Consider the following 13,924-nt stretch of genomic DNA (forward strand, 5'->3'; position numbering starts at 1 on the left):
ATTGACTTTGTAACGTGCAGTCGATAGCTGAGTCATTGTATAAACTTTCAATATTACAGTTGGAAGCTGTCAAGTTTGATTGAATCTGAGGCACATCTAAAAGTATCCTCCTAGCTGTTCTCTCACAACATTTCCTCATTTATCTAGCAACTTGCAAATAATTAATCATGTGCAACACACACACATGTATAGTTTTAATGTCTGGCATGCACTTAGGAATTAATGAGTTCTAAAAAAAAAAGACTAATGGGTTCAAACAGAAAGAAAACATTAAGAAAAGACAACCGAGTTCTAAAAAAAAAAAAAAGACTAAATGTAGAGGTATTCAATCAATATTTTAAAGTGATTATTTGAAATTCAACATGTATTCAATTAGAATGTTAAAATAATTTATTAAAATCTTTAAAAATCCGGGTATAGTCAATAAGAACTTTATAACACTCCGGGTGTATTCAATTAAGAATTTATTTGAAAGAATTTAAAAAGTTGAGGAATTGGAGAAAATTTGAGAGATTTCATATCATTCACAAATCTCAACTCCTTTATGAGATTTCGAGGGAATTGAATCAAAATTTCATATAGAATCTCTACTAATCAATTAAATTCTAACAAAATCCATATAATTTATAAATCCATTAAAATCTCTCAAAATCTCAATTGAATACACACCCCTAATGATGGACAAGTTGTTTATCAACTTTACAAATTCAAGGGTATTCAATCAAAATTTTAGTAATTCTTTGAAAGTCTAGATGTATTCATTCAGGATTTTAAATGAGTTTTTAACATCCTAGGTCGATTTAATTAGAAACTAATTTTTTTTAAATTTTTAAAAAATAGGGAATTCAACAGAATTTAAGAGATTTCGTAATATATTTTAAGTCTTCTCAAATCTGATATCTCTCTCCTAGGAATTTGAGGAATCAAAATCTATATATTTATAAATCAATTAAAATCTCTCAAAATTTTCATTGAATATATGCCCCTAAAGTAGTAATATTATTTGTAATAAAAAAAAAATATTTGAACTCATAACTTTTATCTCTATACCCAACATATTATTTACACCCATATTTAAATTGACTTATTTATCAGTATCTTTCTACACCAGTGGTGGGTTCCTAAACCGCCATCACTTGAATTTCCTCGTCTAAACGAGTCACTCCAAAAAATAAAAAAGAATAATAAAATGACAACTTGGGATAAACTAGTGAAACCCCGCCCCATGACGTATGTTGATCAAGTTTAGACGTTAGTTGGACAACGGGTTGGAACTTAGTGTTTAGATGGCTAGGTAGGTTCTAGGCAATTAAGCCGATTTAAGTATCATATAAATTATAACTTATTTATACTTAAAAAAATACATAATTGTTTTGGAGGACATAAATTGTAAAATAAAATTACATATAAATTATAAAGTATTAAAATATATTGAAAACATAAAAAACAAGCATATAGTGAGTGTTCACTCTCGAGTACTCAACAAGTTTCTTACATTTTATTGAAAAAATAAATGCAAAATGAAAGTTATTTATTTTGTATAATAGTGAGAGTCGCGAGTTAGACGGGTTCCTAGGCGGGTCTAGATGCACCATTTCTTAATTTTTAAACGGCTAAAGATTAATCGGAACGGTGGCTAGACGGAGGATTTATAGAACAGTGATTGTGACTTGTGAAAAAGACAGAGACAATGAAATTTTGTTAGCCATGAAGTTCCGGTACGCCATGGTGTGTTCGTCGAACCAGAACTGGAGCATAGAGGCTCGCTCACTCCTCAAGCGACAAGGCTTCTACGTCGATTTGTACGGCACCGAAGCCTACGTCAAGCTCCCTGGTCCATCTCTAAGACCATCTCTAACCTTTGGACTAAAAGTTAAAATTTTTAGCCTAAAAAATTTAGCTTTTAGCTCAAAATTAACTTTTCTACTCCAATCATTCTAGTATAAAATTTTAGCCCCAGCTTATTAAAGAATGAACTTAGGCTAATTTTTTTCTTAAATTAACTTTAAAAAAAAAATTATGTAGACTATCGTAAATTAATTTTATGAACATTTTAATTTAAAAATATTTAAATTTTGATAAATATTGAAAAATCACTAAATCAATACATGAAATTCATGAAACACTATAGAAGAATATGAAAATCATGATAGAGATGTATAAACACTGACGAGAGAGCTTTTTGAAAGCATCTTGAACGCAGTTGTCAATCATGACCATTGATTTGAAAGGAAGATAGATGTCGTACACCGACAAAGTCTATCACCTCATCAGAAGCTCACATCTGCATTTTGGATGCTAGCTAATAGGTGCTCTGCAGATTCAACTGACGAGTATTGCCGACTTGCAGAGACTACTACTATTGAGAACCTGAAGCGCTTCTGTAGGGCAATTGATGTCACATCTCGGCCCAGGGTCCACCACATCCCGGGCCCGCTCTACCACCGTAATACGATATTGTCCGCTTTGGGCTCCGACCACGCCCTCACGGTTTTGTTTCTGGGAACTCACACGAGAACTTCCTAGTGGGTCACCCATCATGGGAATGCTCTCGCGTGAACTCGCTTAATTTCGAAGTTCCGATGGAACCCGAAGCCAGTGAGCTCCCAAAAGGTCTCGTGCTAGGTAGAGATGAGAATATACATATAACGCTCACAGGATCCAGATTGCCACATGAGAAATGGTAGAAAGAAAATTGGAGGAATTGTAGGAGAAAATTGAGTTTTGTGTAGATGTTTGAACAAATACATAGGTATTTATAGAGTTTTTAAGTGAATTTTGAGTTAAATAAATCAATAAATAAATTTAATTATTTTAGGCGTTGGATTTAAATTTCAACCGTTAGATCTTTTTTTTTTTACCGTTAGATTGATTATATTTGATCCAACGGTCCAAATATATCAGTCGTTGAATGCAAATTAGAGCCATTGGGCTCCTGCAAGTGGCCGATTGCTGCCCTGGCAGTGGGCCCCCCCATGTCGGACGCTGAAGGCTTGATGCCGCGTGGGGCAATTAGGGCGAGTGGGTGGGCTGCGGCTGGGCTTGTTTCTAGTGAATCCACTTGCATTTGGGCTAATTTTTTTAGGAGAATTTAGCTTTTGTTTGGTTTTTAGCTTTTTGTTCACATATCTGGCTTGAGTTGGGTTAGGTTTTTTGGTGTTTTGTGGGCTGACATCTACGACTTTGGCACTCCTTACAAGCAGATGTTCGACGATCTCCGGCGAAAAGACCCCGAACCGTATCCTCCTCTAAACTTATTCTTCTTTCGATTTTATTCAATTGGGTTTTTTGGAATTCTGGGTTTGGGGACTTTGATATTTTAGTGATGAAATAAATTCCTATAAATATCCAGAAAATATTGCAAATAAAATTTTTTGTAGGAGCTAATTGGTTAACAGAAAAGAAAAAGAACTTTGAGATTCTCTGTTGAAATATGCAACTGGGATTGTAGGCTCAAAGCTTCAATCTTTGGAAATTAAGTGGGCAGTCTGATAGATTTTGTGTGATGAACTTACCCTTGTGGCGTTTATGCGCAAAATTCGATATTTGTGGATTCTACGTGTTTATCGAATAGTTTAGTTGATGACAACTATTGATTGGTAGGTCTGAGTAGCAATGCTCTTGATTGGTAGGTCTGAGTAGCAATGTTCGAGTTTTGTAGGGTGTATGAATTGAAATTTATGTGCGTACATCGCATTCTGAACTGTGTTTTCTATATAACCAAAATGAAACCTTGACGACGATTACAGGTACAAAGCGTAATGGTATCTTGCCTATGCTTAAAAGAGACTCGGGAGTCAAACTGGCACATCAGCGATGGCAGGACAATGCTGCCGACAGTTCCTTTGATGTGGTGATAACATTTGAAGAAAAGGTTTTTGACATGGTTGTTGAAGGTTGGTTCTAACTCCCTTCTCCCAAGTTTTGGCTGGTATCTTTTGGATTTCAATAGTAGCAATTCGAAAATCGATCAATTATTGCTCTTCTTGTGTTGGTAATTTTGTTTCTCGGCAATCTCTTTCTATTGAGCCGTTGGAATATGAATTGCTGGTAGAGTTGATTTTAGTTACCTTTATCAGTCTACGTGTTTTAGACTAGCAATGTAGATGATTTGATCAATTGCCAAGTTAACCTTGAGCTCTTAAGTTATACGCATACGATTCCTCTCAGCTTAACGTAATCATTGGAGATGGTAACGAAAGCAGGGCAATGATTGATATTTTGAAATGGATTCTTTTCCAAGGGGGAATTGTAAGAAAGTAAGAAACTTGGAGTTTATAGGTTCCCAGGATTATTGGAACTTATCATACAACAGAGTTGCTGGTTTTAGAATCTTATGCTTAAATGAATCTCAAGGAAACGTAAATTTTAAACCTTGATAGAGTTTTTGATAAAAATCTTATCGGATGGTTGAAATTATCTGTTTCTTTAGTTGAGCTTGTGGCAGAATATGTTTTGAACCGGATTTTGAACTTGTAGGATAGTGTTAAACCAGAACTGGACAGTCGGGGAGAAAGTTGAAATTTTGTTGGCTTGAGACTGCCTGCTTCAAACTTGATGCAAGAAGGCTGTCGGTGTGAGGGACTACTCTTCTTACGATTAAAAGATGACAATTTAATAACTTAATGAGACTGGATTTGTTCAGAGTTCTCTACGAATTTGATTTCATTAATCTTTCGCTTGAAAGACCTCACAAAACCAAATCTTTCCATGTTTAGTCTTCTACTTTTGGTAAATAATCTAACTGTGAACGGTTCTTTAATTTAAATTGATCAAAGCTGTTGTTTTAGGAGTTGCTTTTATGTTAGTTAGAAATGAATCATGTGGAACTTTGAACTTGTGTCCCAAAATCTAATAGAAGCTTCAAGAGTTGTGGTACCATTTGCTTTTGTTTATCTTTTAGTTTATGAAGTTTATCTGTAACTCGAAGATGCCATCCTTGTTTGCTTGTCTGACCCGTGTGCAACACAATGTATAGATCTCAACAACCGGGACCATGTTCTTAGGAAGTGTGTACTGATACTCAACTTGGAGGTAAAAGATAAGCACGAGGAGGCGGCTGTAGGAGCTCGTCTTGCTTTCGATCTTTGCTCGGAGGTCTGTATTTATGGTTGCATCGACTCCCAATAATCTGTAACGCAAAATAGTAATGCTGACGGGTACATTGTCGTTGAATTTTTCCAGATTGAAGCAGCTGAATCGTGGGAGGAAGCAATTGATGACATTGTGTCCGGTTTTGAGAAGCAGCAGCGGCAGAAGTTAATGTATACCATCTCATTTTATTGAAACGGCACTAATGCCATGTTAGGGAGATTTCCACCAACGAAGTCCAATTGTTGGTGATAAGTACCGTACGGCTACTCATGACGTGTCGACCTACTAAAAGAGTAGTATAACTCAATGTATAAACTTAGTGCTCGTTTGGATGTGCTTTTAAAATAGCTGAAATCGTTTTTACATAAGATGTTTTTGGGTTCCAAAAGCACTTGAAGTGCTTTCGGTACCAGTTATATACTTCTTTCAGGAAACACTTTTAAATGTTTTTTTAAAATTTACTTGTATTTTTAGTAAAAATTAATTCAAAAATATTTTTAATCATTTTAAAATCATATTCAAATAAGTCGTACGCTACCTCGCCGTCCCGTGCCAAGTTTTTCCTGGTGTCAGCCGTCGAGGAATATTGTCTGTCAAATTATCTCTCTCTTCAAAATTGATATTTTATTTGTAAACAACCAAAAACACCAATTTGAAATCTCAAAAATTGTCGTCGTTATCGTTGACATCTCTCCACTCTTCTGTTAGTAACGGAAACGGAATCCCTCCATCCTCCACTCTCCCTCCACCAACTTCCCCCCAACTGCTCCGCACAGCAAAGCAATCACCTTTCGTTTCATTCTCCCGAGCTTTTTTTCTCGGGAACCAAGCACCCCATGGCTTCCGAACCGGAGGACGAGAAGAGCTGGGAGGGCCTCCTCAGAAAGATGCTGCCTGCCGGCGCACCATTTCCCGACGAAGAGCACCTCGATTACTCCATCGCCATCGAGTACGAAGGTCCCCCGCTGCCCTACGACCTCCCCGAGGTCGATCCAGTTAACATCGACTCTCCCAATCTTCACTCTTCTTCCGTGGCCGCCGGTTCGGTTGAAGCCGCGTCTTCGATTCCGGTGGCTTCCCCGGTTGGTCAGAAGGTCTCGCGGTTCAATCGGGCGAGGAACGGCGGCGTTGTGAAGGAGACAAGTAGAACGGTGTCGTTTCCGACTCCGAGGAGGCAACCGGAGCTGCGGAACAGCAAGGAAGGATCGGAATTTGAAGGAGCGGAGGAAGGTTTCAGCTCTGAGTTGCCGGTTCAAGACTCGAACTTGGAGCAAAAACCGATCGGCGGCGCCACCGGAGGAAAGAGGGCGGCTGTCGTGACTTTCAATGAACCAAGAGATTTGGAGAACGCGGACGACCGCGAAAACGATAACGACGGCGGTAGGTCGTCGTCGCCGCAATCAAGCGCCGCCACCGAACAGGTGGGGTCGCCGGTTGCATGGGCCTCTTCGCCCGGGAGGCGATCGAGTAAGAGAGGAATTTGCAGCAGGTGCGGGAAAGGGAACAGATTGAAGGAGAGAGAGTGGTGTTTGGTGTGCGACGCCAAGTACTGCAGTAATTGCCTTCTGAAGGCGATGGGGTCGATGCCGGAGGGCAGGAAATGTGTAAGCTGCATTGGGCAGCCGATAGACGAGTCGAAAAGGTCGAGCTTGGGCAAGTGTTCGAGGATCCTGTCGAGGGTTTGCAGCCCTTTGGAGATTGGGCAGATAATGAGGGCCGAGAAGGAGTGCCACGCCAATCAGCTCCGGCCGGAGCAGTTGGTTGTGAATGGGAGGCAGCTGAGGGAAGAAGAACTGGCCGAGATTTTGGGATGTGAATTGCCTCCTCAGAAGTTGAAGCCGGGGAGGTATTGGTACGATAAGGATTCTGGTTTTTGGGGAGAGGTGAGGTTTTTTTTGCTAATGGATGAGCATTTTGCAGTAGGGTTTTGTGTGTTTTGTATGTTTATAGTTCTGTGTGTTTGATTTCAGGAAGGTGAGAAGCCGGATAGGATCATTAGCTCGAAACTCAATGTTGGGGGTAAGCTTCGGTCCGATGCTAGCAATGGGAACACCAAAGTGTTCATGAATGGTCGAGAGATCACAAAGATTGAGCTTAGGGTGTTGAAGGTATGCTAATGATTACCTAAAATTTCATAATGAATGTGTCTGTCTGTAGTACAGCTTCGTATTCAATACAAACAAATGCAAAGCTAATTTGGAAATCTAAACCCTAAACCTCTACTATGAAATAGTGAATCCGTCATTCCAACGGTTACAAATGTGTTTGTATTGAATGTGAATTCGTACTACAGGATTTTCCCATCATAAATAATTCTGTAAGATAATCATGTGTTTAGGTTAAAAGTCTTCTCACAAAAGTTAACAATAAGATGACAATTCTTGAAATTTTGTGGCGACTACATAAATCATTTGATTACAATACGACAAAGCTTATGATTTTCCATTTCAGCTGGCCAAAGTGCAGTGCCCTCCTGATACTCATTTCTGGGTGTATGATGATGGCTCTTATGAGGAGGAAGGTCAAAATAACATTAAGGGGAATATATGGGGAAAGGTTCTTTCGTTACCTTGAATGTTGGTTATTTGTTGTTTGGTGCATGTTTGAAATTGTGTGTGACGGATGATTTTGAGTCGAATTTTTATACAGTTGCAGTTTGGTTTTTGGTAGGCAGGCAACCACTCGTTTCATTTGTTCATTATTCTCATTGCCCGTACCATCTGGTAATCAAAGTGGGGCAAAAGAAGATCCTACGACACCTTCAAGCAGGTCAGTTCTGGAATACTTGGAACAGGGAAGAGTTCAGAAACTTCTGTTATTTGGCTTGGAGGGATCTGGAACTAGCACAATCTTCAAGCAGGTATTAGTCTTTTATTTTCAAGTCCCTTCCTCTTCAGGGTGTCTGCATGGCACGTCTTTTTGAGTTTACGTGTTTTGTAGTTTCTGCTCCAGTCAACCTAGACTTTGGAATAGACTTGCTCTATCATGGTTCCTTTTTGGTTTACAGTTGTCCAACTATCAAGTATTAAAAACTTTCTTCACATAATGCAAAGATGTTAATAGTTGCATTTGCCTTCTATTCTTCGTGACTCATTAATTGACGATTAAAATGTGTTTCCTTTACCGTTATAGTGAAATTACCTTATCTTCCCATATGTCATTACCTAGTTTGCAATCTTTCCTTGAAATCATTGGCTGTTTTTGACTGAACAACCTCAACTAGGAATTTAGAATGTGTGATAAAACTTCTATCATGCTGCATGTATGAGTGGATTGAGATTATTAATAGAAGCCGGGGAAATCCAATTAGCTGAATTGTTGATATATTGCAAGCATGGTAAGCGTGGGCATTCACCTTGGAAAACATTAATTTGTACATCAACATAGATGTGCTGACGTATAGCTTTGTCTGTCATTAGGTTTTGTGTGAACAGTTTAGATTCAAAGCAAGGGAAAACAAGGATATAAAATAGGATTGGAGTCCATTTAATGTACTAACTTACCTTTTGTGGATAATCAAACTGCATGATACCCTGAAGACCAGTTAGCGAAAAGCCCCTAGGGCTCTGTGCTTTTGTTTTTGTTGTATATTATTTCATTTGCTTTTTTTTTTTTTGGGTATCAGAAGCTTTATTTCTTGGACAGTATAACATCCTAAAAATGCTTATGTTATCCTTCTTTTTCCCTTGGAACAGGCTAAGTTATTATATGGGAACAAGTTCACTTCCGAAGAGCTGCAAAACATCAGACTCATGATTCAAAGCAATATGTATAAGTATCTAAGTATTTTACTCGAGGGCCGAGAACGTTTTGAAGAGGAAGCATTGACAGAGAATAGGATATCTTCGTCAGCTGCTCATGATTCCCCTTCAGGTCTCTATTAGATAATGAACATGGATTTTCTCTTTTTTCTGATTACAAAATTGATAGGTGACTGCTTGCTATGTTCATGTCCATCTTTTGCTACAAAACTCTAGATCCATGATTCTTGTAGTTGTTTCTAACAAAGTTACATTGCAATATCTACTGACATTTTTGGATACTTTGAGATTACTGGATGGACGGTGGTCATGTCAATAGGAATTGTCTGCTTTTATTGATAGACAGATCAACCTTTCTCTTAGTCTGATTATCTGCTGCTGCTGCTGGTCAACTTTGTCTTACCGAAAGTGAAAACTACTGTCCCTTTTGTCATTTTTTACCCAAGGGAGTGGAGTTAGTGTTATTGGTTCCATCTTATGCCTAACATAACTTAAACTCATAATTGTCCCGTTGACATTGATGTTAAAAAAAAAAAATATTCTACTGGTTGAAGTGGAAAATGTTTACATCTTAAGAGAGATTATTTTGCTTATTTGGTTCTCTGCTTCTAGGCATGGATGAACCTTAGTGGTTGACTGTGAAATGAATTTATGTGAAACAGTAGTTGATGAAAGTGAGCGAAGCATCTATGCAATCAACCAAAGGTTCAAGCACTTTTCTGACTGGCTACTGGATATCATGGCAACCGGAGACTTGGATGCATTCTTTCCTGCTGCCACACGTGAGTATGCTCCTATTGTAGATGAAGTGTGGAGAGATCCTGCCATCCAGGAAACATACACGAGGAGGGAGGAATTACACTGTCTTCCTGAAGTTGCCAAATATTTCTTGGATAGGGTTAGTTATTGCTCGTTTTGGCCTTACATATTTCCTCCCCAAATTGCATGTCTGTTAACACTTTATTTGGAAGATCAAATTTGTTAATCAGAGGATTGGTAGTATTCCACTGATGGTATTTTCATATTTAGCTTATGATCTTTCACATTTACTTTGAATTAATACTAGATATATTTGGAATAAATGTGGTTTAATTGATTGATATATACGTGATGACATTTCAAGCAGGCTTGGATTGCATTGCTTTGTCGCTAGCTAAACTAAATTTCCAATCTTCCATGTTTTATTCTTATGTACGTGCGGTGTTTCATTTCTAACAGGCTATAGAAATATCAAGTAATGAGTATGAGCCTTCCGAGAAGGACATTTTATATGCTGAGGGCATTACTCAGAGCAATGGACTTGCCTCTATGGAATTTTCATTTGATGACAGAAGTGCCATGTCTGAGCTATACAATGAAAACCATGAATACCCCCTTGCCTTGACTAAGTAAAATCTTCATCCTTTCATACTCAATCGAGCTTCCTATCTTCTGCTCTTACTTTTTCTTTTGCTCATTGGGTTTCCTTGTCCCAGGTATCAACTAATTCGCATCAATTCCAAGGGACTGAGTGAAGGTTTCAAATGGCTGGAAATGTTTGAAGACGTGAGGGCAGTGATATTTTGTGTTGCGTTGAGTGACTATGATCAAATGTGGGCCGACGGCAATGGTCTTCTTCGTAATAAAATGCTGGCAAGCAGAGATTTGTTTGAGATTTTGGTACGGCACCCTTGTTTCAGAGACACTGCGTTTGTGCTCTTTCTTAACAAATATGATGCCTTTGAAGAGAAGATAAACAAGGTTCCGTTGTCTGCCTGCGAGTGGCTAAAGGACTTCAGTCCTGTTAGGCCCCATGGTAATAATCAGTCTATGGCACAGCAAGCATATTATTACGTGGCAGTGAAATTCAAAGAGCTCTATTCATCCATAACTGGCGAAAAGTTGTTTGTGGCACAGACCCGAGCTCAGGAGGGTGCCTCAGTTGACGAGGCATTCAAGTACGTGAGGGAGGTCCTTAAGTGGGATGAAGAAAAGAATGACAATTTCTTTGCAATAAACGGGGACGACTCATTTTACAGCACAGAGATGAGTGCTTCTCCTTTTGTCAGGCAGGAATAGACCAGGCTACTACTTGGCTCTGCAAGTGAGCACCATTCGAAGTGAAAGATTGAAGGTGTGAAATTGTCGCTGTGGAAACACCGAAACAGCTCCAACGGACATGTGGGGTTCCTTGCTGCCATTTGATTAGCTGATGGAAAGACGATTAACGGAGACAGTCGGCTGCATTTCTTTGTTTCTTAATTCTTTTCCTTCTTCTTTCTCAGGCCGGACTTGTTTTCGACGTAGGCCGGATTTGTTTTCAACTTAGGTCGGACTTGTTTTCGTCTTAGGCCGGATTTGGTTTCAAGGTTCCTTGACAATCTTGCTGGTTAGGTACAGGGCTAAAAATTGATTTGTAACATAAGCTCATTTTCAAAGGAGTGGTTTTCTTTTCTGTACAGCATTTCAAAAGTGAATAAAAAAGCAACTTTCTTAAAATTTTCACTTTTTGGTTAAAATGTCCATTTGCTTCGTTCGAATTAACCTGGTTTAATTATTTATTTCTATTTTAAGGGGAACGTATAACATGCACACGTGGCATCATTTTTTTTACCCAACTTTTGACACACTTTTTTGTAGGTCCGTTTCCTAATGTACTTTAGCTATCTGAACCGTTTATCGCTTAAGTTTTCTTTTAAAGATCATTTCTACCAAGGATTACCCAAACTTAAAATCATATGCATGTTACATTAAGAGTTTAAGATCTCTTTGTAGAACTGTATTTATCTATTTTTTCACTAGAGATGAATGTTTTAGGATTTGTCTAATTTTTTGTAAGGATGATCTATGAATGATGTTTTAAAAGATAAAACGGTTCAGGTCATTAAAATACATTACGAAATGGACTCTACAAAAACGTGTAAAAAATTGCGTAAAATAAGTAATGCCACATGGAGGCCAAGATGGGACCAGCCCTATCTTGAAATTATGTGCGTTTGTTGCATCGGATTATCTCGGATTGGATTAGTTTCAGGGATTAAGCTGGATTGACTTAGTGAAGCGTTTGGTACAGTGTCAGACTAAAAAACAGAATAATTAACGAATCTTAATATTATATTATTTACTCTACATATATGAATATTATATTATTTAATTTATATTATTAGGATATTCCATTCTTTTTTTTTTGGGTAAAGTACAAAAAACTACTTTAACTATTGGTGTCACGACACTTTTATACCTCATCTTTTAAACTTGACAATGTCATACCTCATCTTTAGAATTTGGTCCAATGTTATACCTTCCGTTACTTGACCGTTTACTTTTCAGTTAAATGCTGACGTGACTTGATTCAGAGCCCATTTTCTATTAAAAAATCATTAAAATTTTATTAAAAACTAAAAAAAAATTATTTAATATTTTTTAAATAATAAAAAGTAAAAAAAAAAAAAAAACAAAAAAAAAACCCTCAGTTCATCCCTCCCTTCCTCCTCTCTTTTCTCCCCATCTTCATCTTCTTCTCACCACCTGCAAATCCCAAAAAAAAATTTGAAAACCCATAAACCACCCCCCCTGCGGAAGAAGAAGGAGAAGGAGGAAGAAGAAGAAGAGGAAAAAAAGGAGGAGGAAGAAAAAAGAAAAAAGAAAATCCACCCCCCCCACCCCCCCGCGCCCCTCCCCCCCTGTGGGCGCGAAAAAAGAAGGAGGAAGAAAAGGAAAAGGAGGAAGAAAAAAAATAAAATTTTTTGAAAATCATCAACCATTCTGCGCAAGAAGAAGAAGGAGAAGGAGGAAGAAGAAGAAGAGGAAAAAAAGGAGGAAGAAATTGTGTGGGGATGGGGATGGGGGAAATTGTGTGGCTGTGGGGGAAGACAAATTGGATTTTTTTTTTTTTTTGGGGGGGGTGTTTGCAGGTGGGGGAAGAAGATGAAGATGGGGAGAAGAGAGAGGAGGGCGGAGGGGTAGGGGAGGGACGAAATGAGGGTTTTTTTTTATTTTTATTTTAATACTTATTATTATTATTTTAATATTTAAAAAATATTAAATATTTTTTTTTAGTTTTTAATAATATTTTAATGATTTTTTTAATAGAAAGTGGGTTCCGAATCAAGTCACGTCAGTATTTAACTAAAAAGTAAATGGCTAAGTAACGGAAGGTATAACATTGGACCAAATTCTAAAGATGAGGTATGACATTGTCAATTTTAAAAAAATGAGGTATGAAAGTGTCGTGAAACCAATAGTTGAGGTAGTTTTTTGTACTTTACCTTTTTTTTTCATAACAATTCTCCATTTTTCTATTCTCTCCCTCCCTATCTATCTTCTCCGTCCAAGGCAACCCAGTCCCCAGATCATCCCAATCGCCATCCAAACCCAGAAATAGAATCTTGGCCTCCCTCTGCCACAACCCGTAGAAGCAGTCCAACAGAAACATGGCGGCGACTGATTCTTCTCCAGGAGCAGATTGGTGGAGTTATGAGTGAAGGACCAAAATACCCAAAATGAATCGAATGAGGAGAGATCGAATACAAAAGTTGTCTGGCGAAGCATTGCAAGTTTGTTAGATCTGTGTTTGAAAATTGTTTTGGGAGAGCAAGATTGGGAGTCGATGAAGCCGAGGAACTAAGTAGAGAAGTGTTGCCTCTCGACAATGAGCTCGGCAATAAAGCATCTCGGTGATGGGCAAATCTGAGGTCTTGTGATTGTGGGTTCAGGGCGAGGGGGGAGAGGGTGGTGGTCGTTTGGTGGTGTAAAAGGGAGAGCGGGAACGATGTGGTTGACATCTTGTGAAACAGAGAGCAGAGAGAGGTCTTAGCTAGTCCCATGGTTTCCAGGAACTCTCGCTAAGAACCTCTAATGATGTCCTTAGTCTAGGCTAATCCCTACTAGTCTCATTAACATTAGTCCCGTGCAACAACAAACACAGGACTAGACTAATACTTAGTCCAGTTTAGTCCAATCCTACTTAGTGAGGGCAAACAAACACCCCCTTATATAAGTATTGGCTGCCTATTTTAAACGTGAAAGCCGGTGGCCTATTACTCCTTTGAAACTTGCTTGAGCCAAACATTTTGTTTTGTTTTTTAATC

General features: G+C 38.4%; 2 protein-coding genes across 4 annotated transcripts; both read left to right on the forward strand.

The window, feature by feature from the left end:
* Positions 1-3,094: 3,094 nt before the first annotated feature.
* On the forward strand, positions 3,095-5,462 carry LOC137711625 (uncharacterized). Of its 2 annotated transcripts, none has more exons than XM_088695287.1 (4): positions 3,095-3,238; positions 3,750-3,896; positions 4,979-5,097; positions 5,185-5,462. In XM_088695287.1, exons 2-4 carry the CDS (start codon positions 3,776-3,778, stop codon positions 5,284-5,286), a joined length of 342 nt encoding a protein of 113 aa, XP_088551413.1. In that variant the 5' UTR covers positions 3,095-3,238; positions 3,750-3,775; the 3' UTR covers positions 5,287-5,462. The 2 variants fall into 2 exon arrangements, with proteins under 2 accessions (XP_088551413.1, XP_088551414.1); XM_088695288.1 differs by lacking the exon at positions 3,095-3,238 and adding an exon at positions 3,245-3,599.
* Positions 5,463-5,590: 128 nt separating this feature from the next.
* LOC137710549 (extra-large guanine nucleotide-binding protein 3) lies at positions 5,591-11,333 on the forward strand. 2 transcript variants are annotated; one of them, XM_068449613.2, is made up of 8 exons: positions 5,591-6,977; positions 7,065-7,202; positions 7,546-7,650; positions 7,769-7,954; positions 8,790-8,967; positions 9,521-9,753; positions 10,074-10,243; positions 10,331-11,333. In XM_068449613.2, the coding sequence occupies exons 1-8, from the start codon at positions 5,931-5,933 to the stop codon at positions 10,911-10,913; spliced, it is 2,640 nt and encodes an 879-aa protein (XP_068305714.2). In that variant the 5' UTR covers positions 5,591-5,930; the 3' UTR covers positions 10,914-11,333. The 2 variants fall into 2 exon arrangements, with proteins under 2 accessions (XP_068305714.2, XP_068305713.2); XM_068449612.2 differs by having other exon boundaries at positions 5,598-6,977; positions 9,518-9,753.
* The last annotated feature ends 2,591 nt before the right edge of the window (positions 11,334-13,924 follow it).

This window comes from Pyrus communis, chromosome 6 (assembly GCF_041283825.1).
Source record: "Pyrus communis isolate YQ-2024b chromosome 6, ASM4128382v1, whole genome shotgun sequence".
Taxonomy (NCBI): Eukaryota; Viridiplantae; Streptophyta; class Magnoliopsida; order Rosales; family Rosaceae; genus Pyrus; species Pyrus communis.

Coding starts and splice junctions, on each gene's coding strand:
- LOC137710549 (XM_068449612.2), top strand. CDS start 5,931: ATGGCTTCCGAACCGGAGGACGAGAAGAGCTGGGAGGGCCTCCTCAGA. Junction 7,651..7,768: donor AGGGGAATATATGGGGAAAG/GTTCTTTCGTTA, acceptor TTTGGTAGGCAG/GCAACCACTCGTTTCATTTG. Junction 9,754..10,073: donor CCAAATATTTCTTGGATAGG/GTTAGTTATTGC, acceptor CATTTCTAACAG/GCTATAGAAATATCAAGTAA.
- LOC137711625 (XM_088695287.1), top strand. CDS start 3,776: ATGCTTAAAAGAGACTCGGGAGTCAAACTGGCACATCAGCGATGGCAG. Junction 3,897..4,978: donor TTTTGACATGGTTGTTGAAG/GTTGGTTCTAAC, acceptor CACAATGTATAG/ATCTCAACAACCGGGACCAT. Junction 5,098..5,184: donor CTTTCGATCTTTGCTCGGAG/GTCTGTATTTAT, acceptor GAATTTTTCCAG/ATTGAAGCAGCTGAATCGTG.